Source organism: Psammomys obesus, unplaced genomic scaffold, assembly GCF_907164565.1.
Source record: "Psammomys obesus unplaced genomic scaffold, mPsaObe1.curated_primary_1811, whole genome shotgun sequence".
In the NCBI taxonomy this organism is placed as follows: Eukaryota; Metazoa; Chordata; class Mammalia; order Rodentia; family Muridae; genus Psammomys; species Psammomys obesus.
In genome coordinates this window covers 18373867-18380421 of record NW_026591598.1, presented here as the reverse complement: position 1 = coordinate 18380421, position 6555 = coordinate 18373867, and the positions used below count along the sequence as shown (strand labels likewise).

At 52.7% G+C, this 6555-nt stretch overlaps 1 protein-coding gene across 2 annotated transcripts in view; it reads right to left on the bottom strand.

The window, feature by feature from the left end:
- Positions 1-3999: 3999 nt before the first annotated feature.
- Rcc2 (regulator of chromosome condensation 2) overlaps positions 4000-6555 on the bottom strand; it is a 20593-nt gene continuing 18037 nt past the window's right edge. For both annotated transcript variants that reach the window (XM_055611089.1, XM_055611090.1), the window contains exons 11-13: positions 6349-6421; positions 4812-4889; positions 4000-4320 (exon numbers count right to left, since the gene is read on the bottom strand). In XM_055611089.1, the coding sequence (XP_055467064.1) occupies positions 4216-4320; positions 4812-4889; positions 6349-6421 (256 nt within the window). In that variant the 3' untranslated portion in view covers positions 4000-4215. The remainder of the gene's footprint in view (positions 4321-4811; positions 4890-6348; positions 6422-6555) is intronic.

The window sequence follows — 6555 nt, the reverse complement described above, 5'->3', positions numbered from 1 at the left end:
ACGGCCCCTTGTGCTCAGCAGATAGAAGACCCTATGCTGAGACACCTCTGGGCAGGGGGGAAAACCCCAGGACCTCCCGAGCCCTGAACCTGAAGGCCCCAAGGTCCATTTACGACTTGGAGCTGCATTGCCCAACTTGAGGGTGGCATGGATCAGAAGTTGACAATCCAAAACCACTTGTTTTGAAATGGGGTCTCATATTGTCCAGGCCAGCCTTGAGCTCCCTTTGGAGTCAGAAAAGGCCGTGAGGGATCACAGGTTGTCAGGCATAGCAACTGAGTTTACCTAAGTTTGCTCCCTGGGACCCATCCAACAGGACAGATCGCCTTGTCATCTTCCAGGTTATTCTACATTTACGTAGGTCCACACACAAATGTAAAAACTACACTGCTAATCCTCTAGTCTCCAACCCCTCCATAGTTAGCAGTGGGGTTGTAACCCAACACCCTGGCAGGCTGTAGAAGCATGGCTCTGTACCTAATGGCCCTCTAGGCCAGTGGCTGGACAAGGCTGCCGCTAAGGCCTACACCTACCTTCTCGACAGGACCAAGTGTGTATGGTAGCAGGCCGAGTGGGGCCCGTGTCGTCCTCCTCAGGAAGCTGAAAGGGCTGCCCGTTGACCAGCTATGGGCTAGGGAGGCTGCTGGCCTCTCCAGACAGCTGCTCCATCAGCAACCAGCAGTACCCAGGCTTTTCTGCGGCAGCACATAACACGGTGGTTCTCACCTTTCACAGGTGTTGCCTAAGTCCACCGGAAAACACAGACGCTTACGTTATAATTCATAATAGGAAAATTACAGTTATGAAGTAGCCATGAAAATTTCATGGTTTGTAGGCGTGGGAGGGAAGAGAAACCATATTAAAAGGTTGAGAACCACTGCTGTAAAAGTATGGCTGGGGTCTCTTCAGCACTTCTGCCTCTTCCCAAAGGCAGTCTCTACTCCTGGAAGGGGGCCAGGGGAAACTAGGGGGCCTCTGTGGAGGTCTGGTGACCCGGCCCCCTTCCCTGTGACCAAGCTCATCTCGTGTCTCATTTCCCTCTACGAAACAGGAAGGCTCAGACTCAAAGGCTGTTAGTGTGTCACCGGAAGTGACAGCCAGGATGTGCGGCAGCCCCCAGGGACCTCAGCCCAAGCACCAGTCCTGCGGCGTCTAAGACAAAAGGGTGTCCTCCCAGCGCCCCCTGGTGGGTAACTGGCCAAGCTGAAGCAGCCAGGTGTCCCTCGGACGCCTGCAATTGCAGGCACTCCTGGCTTAGGGTGGGGCTGCATCCTGACAGACCCCCTCCCAGGGCTGAGGTGGATGTGACTAAGAATGAATGCTTGCTCATCTAGGTTTGATTCTCCAGGACCAAAACCCAAAAGGGCCCAAGTCAAAAACCCTTGACCTAAGATGTACGGTGGTGAACACCTTCATTCCCAACACTTGGTAGAAGAGGCAGGTAGGCCTCGAGGTCAAGGCCAACCTAGTCTACACAGGAAATTTCAGACCAGAGATGGCTAAGTAGTGAGACCCTCTCTAACACTTTAAAGAATAATTTCATGTGCATTAGCGTGAAGGTGTCAGAGCCTTTGAAATTGAGGTTACAGTTGTGAGCTGCCATGTGGGTGCTAGGAATCGAACCCGGGCCCTTTGGAAGAGCAGACAGTGTTCTTAGCCACTGAGCCATCTCTCCAGCCCCTCTAACACACCTAATCCATGGATGGGCAGTGTGAGACCTCTCCTTGCTTAGCCTGCTCCCATTAGCCCCCAGCAGGGCATATGCTAGGAACTGGAAAGGCACAGGCAGGAGGCCAGCGTGGGCAACACGAGACCTTGTTCACCCACAAAAAACAACCAACTGCCAAACTGGGACCATGTGTGTTTTGGGGGCACCTATGTGGCCAATCCGGGCCGGGAAGACCTTGGCCTCATCCCATAGGGCTCGTCCAGGCTCTCTGCACCACTTCTCTACCCCAGAATGAAGCTCTCCAGGGGGCTACTTTCATCCTCTCTGAACCCTTTCATGAAGCTCGTGCACAGGGCTGGACAAGGACGTGGACGCACTCCACACTACTGAAGAGGAATCATGAAAGCCGAGGCAGAGTAAACAATGATGCCGTTTATTTAAAATGTTTACTCCAAGAAATATATATATATAAAAAAAAATACGACAATTAACAGCACTAAACCAGGCACCTTCAACCGAATCCCATCATTCTCGTTTGCTCCCTTCACACTACCCTCTGTGGACGTCCTGAAAACTTCGGGAATCCACGGACGCTCAGAGCGGTTCCCACCCAGGGCTTCCCACTTTCCTCCTGTTCTAAATAATCCCTGTGGGAAAGCTTAGGTGGGAATTTTAGCCTACAAGGAGGGGTTGTGCCAGGCACAAGGCTCTCTACCTAGAAGACACTTTCTGCTCAGCCTCCACAGGGCTCTAGCCAGAGGCACCGGCTGCTGGCTTTAGGTTTGCTCCCTAGTAGATGAGCCCAGCTTGGCTCAGGGCCACTGTGTCCTCAACCCTCTTGGTGACCACACAACACCAGGAGACCTCCAGGATAGGAGGATCCAGGCCAGGAGGAGCAGACCCTCAGCAACACTCTCCAGAGAGCCCAGGGAAGGCTCGGGTCCTGCTGGCAGAAGGGCGGTGTCTGGGGTGACCTGGACAAAGCAGTTTAGTTTTGCAGAAGCCCTGCCACGACAGAAGCTTGTCTCTGAACTGACTAGAGGTGGACACACGATGGGAGACAGTGGGAACTCGGAGGGACCTGTTCCCGCCAGGCCATGGCACTGGCTTGGACAGACACACCTTGCCAGAAGCTGCTGTGGAGTGCTGGGGCAGAGGAAGCGACTATAGATCATTTTTGGCATTTTAACATAGAGACGGCATTTTAACAAGCGTCACAACAGCAGAAGCAAAACCATAAATCTGAAGAGCAGAATTGAACTTCCCATCCACCAGCCTCACACTTGACTCCTTGGGCCCCTCCCCCAGAGCACCACCGAACTAAACCTATTAAAGCAGACAAGCAGCCCAGACCCTCTGGAAACCAAGGCCCCAGCCCGAGCTGCCACCACACTCGGGTCCAGCGAGGAGGGATCCAGGAAAGGCACCTCGGAACTCAGCCACAAAGTCAACACCAGGACCGGCTCGGGCAGAGGGCACTTGTGGGGAAGTGGTGACAGTCACAGCATCCGCACTGACACGCGGGGCAGGGGATTTCACCAGGAATCCCAACTATTTGGTACCAGAGCCAAGCAAATGCAAGCAGCCAAAGAGCATTGGGGCCAGGGGAAGAAAGGCCATCCTAGGTAGAGGGGACAGCAGGAGCGGACAGGCAAAGCACACACTGGACGACAGCGGGTCAGAGGACTGAGAACACATATGACTGCTGGCTGATCAATCTCTAATTGGTAAAGCACAGCCTGGGCTCCACAAGAAGCCATAAAAGCAGGCCCTTCAACAACACAAAGGCTCCCCTCCTTGCCCACCCCCACATACCATGGTCCCAATTCTCATTTGGACTTGGAGAGCTAAAGTAGATATAAATGGCTAAACACAGACCCCAAAGCCCCACCAGGGGGGAAACAGCTGGTTCTACAAATGCTTCAGCCAAAAGGCCATGGGCCTTGCGGAAAGCCAGCCAGCAACAGCTATTATGGGGGCGGGGGCAGGGGCAGGAGCAGGAGCAGGAGCAGGCGGGCAGGCCCACAAGCAAGTGACGGGTCTCCCAAATTGGGCAGGCAGGAGTCTGGGTGGAGACAGACCGACCACCAGGGATTTCTTGGCCTAGAGGCTGCTGGTTCCTGGAAGGGCCATTTCTGTCTGGGAAAGTGACGATTGCTCTCCCACGTGGCACCCACTCGGATCACAATGCTAATTATGGCTGGAATGGGAGGGCTGGACAAGGATACTCAGGAGGGGGGAGAAAAGAAATACAACTTAAAAACAAAACAAAACAAAAAAACCCTAAATTGTTCAGAGTTCCTGCCTGTCTTGTAGAAAGGCAAGCTGGCTATAAGCAAATGTTTTAATCAAACGTTGAGGAAAAACACTTTGGAAAGCATACAGAAAAAGGTAGTTAACGTTGAATCAATCACTTGGAAACGGAACCTCAGGGAGGCTAATCCAATGCACCTTCGGTCAACTTTTGCTTCCTAAATTCCTTGTCTGACTTCTGGTCCCAGTGCACGTGGAAATGACAGCTGCCAGGAGGGGAGTGCCGATTTGCCTCAGAGGGTGCGTGGGGTATATTCAGGCAGCCTCTTGAGCTTCTCCTTCTCAGCCTCACTTTCATCTCGTGCTATCACCAAGGAGTGTGAATAGCCCATGGCGACCTGCAGAGACAAGCTAGTCAGCACAGAACAGGCATCCCACATCACATCTGTCAGATGCTCAGGTGCTGGACTGGCTTGATACGGGTCAGGGGGGAGAGAAAGTGGGCCCCGGGAAAGAAACAAACCCTCTTCTCCCCGCTAAGAACCTGCTCTTGCAGGACTGGGACGATGCAAGCCCCACCCTTCCAGGCCTACAGGAAGCTCCAGAAACTCCTTCTGGCAGGGACTGGGGTGCAGCTCCACATTGTACTTGACCCTGACCACAGGCCAAACTGTATCACCTGCTCAGGGACTAGTCAGTCCCTGGTCCTGGCCTAGTGGCAAGGATTCCCGTTTGGGGGTGGGGGAGTGTTACCACAGCAGCAACTCCACTGTGGACCTGGCCAGCACCCTGCCCCTCTCCTACTGAGCGCTGTACCCTCCAACCAACATTCTACAAGAAAACTAGTCACTGTGGCACCACAAGCATGTACGGCTGTGACAGGCCTCACCTGTTCAGAGAAGATGCCGTCCAGAGTCTTCACTTCCTGAGCTGCGGTGGAAGACTTGGGCTTGTGGTCCCCATATCCCTGGAGAGAAAGGCAGAGATGACAAAAACATGGACAGTGTAAGGGCCAACAGAAGGGAAACGCATGTTTCCAGATACATCTAAAGAGGCAAGATCATGTGGATTATGGACTCATGTGCAGAGCTCCGGTGGTCGACACCCAGTCAGACCTACACACCACAAGCAACATATACAAGATAAGTGACGGTGGCGCCAGCCCTGACACTTGACCAGGAGGCAGGAGCCGATTATCAGTGACAACCCAAGCCCACTGCTGCTAAAATGCAAAGCTGTGTTTGGGAGTGCATGTATTAAAAAAACATTTTTAGAAATGTGCCTGGCTACTCTGCCTGCATGTCTGTCCATGTGCCACTTGTGTGCCAGTCACTTGCAGATAGTTGTGAAGCACCATGTACGTGCTGGAAGTCAAACCTGCGCCCTCTACAAGAGCAGGCAGTGCTCTAACAGCTGAGCCATCTAGCTCCAGAAGAGCAAGTAGTTTTTGAGACAAGGTCTTGTTAGGTAGCTCAGACCGGCCTGTTACATCACTATGACACTGACATTCCACTATGAATTTAAGTTGTCAAGACTATTTTTGATTGCCCCCCCCCCCCCCCGCAAGCAAAGCTGTCCAAAGTCAGGTATAGTGGTGATCACCTTTAATCCCAGTACTTGGGAGGCAGAGGTAGGCAGTCCTCTGAGTTGAGGCTAGCCTGGTCTAGTGAGTGAGTTCTAGAGTAGCCAAAGCTATATACTGAGTCACTGTCTTGAAAAACACAACAAAAATCCACGCCAGCCATCCTCCTCTGAAAACACAGAAAACAGAGGAAAGCCCTCAATCTCTTTGAGGGCTCAGAAGGGGTCCCTGAACCCCAGTGATAGCCTGAAAGACAAAGACAGCCCAGCCACATGGCCTCTGTCAATGAGAAAACTTCTACTCCCAGAGGATGGAGTAAGAAAATAAATGAGGATAGTCAAGGGTCACATCGAAGATGTAGCCCTGGCTGCAGGAGTTACACAGAATGCACAGCCAACCCTGGCCTCCTCACAAAGGTAGAATCATTGAGCTCTAGGACCTAAAGATAGGACATCTGGATCCACTCCAGCTGCTGGGTCGAAAACAAACTGCAACTGGATGGGAAAATGAAGAACAAAATCCTCCAGTCATTGGTGTGGCCGGCCTAATGACACCAACCCCAGAGCACAAACCAATCATCATGCTGGCTGCCTATGCTAAGCACAAAGCCTGGATGCCTCAGGAACCAGGAACTCGTATGTCTCCTGTGAGTGTGGACATGGGTCCCAACAGCAGGAAACTGTCTCAGCATTGTAGCCTCCCATCTGTTCTACAGAAAGGCTGGCCAGGACAGCCTTAATACTTCAAATAAAATGTGACCCAAAGTTACACAGAAGGACAGTCCTTAGTGGACAAGGACACACGGCTAGTTCACTTCTTTCCAGACCCTGGCGCGCAGGCTCACCAGTTCCCCGAAGGTTGGCGACGGACCCCAGCTAATGGTACTCTCATCAGCCGCTACGATGATGCTGCTCTTCCTGAAAACAGGCAGAAGCTGTCACCACCCATCCAGAGACCAGGACACCCAGTGTTGCCACGCCCACCCCCAGACCACAAACTCAGTCAGGGGTGAGAGGCCAGCACCAAAGCAAGGCCCTCACTGCCCATATCT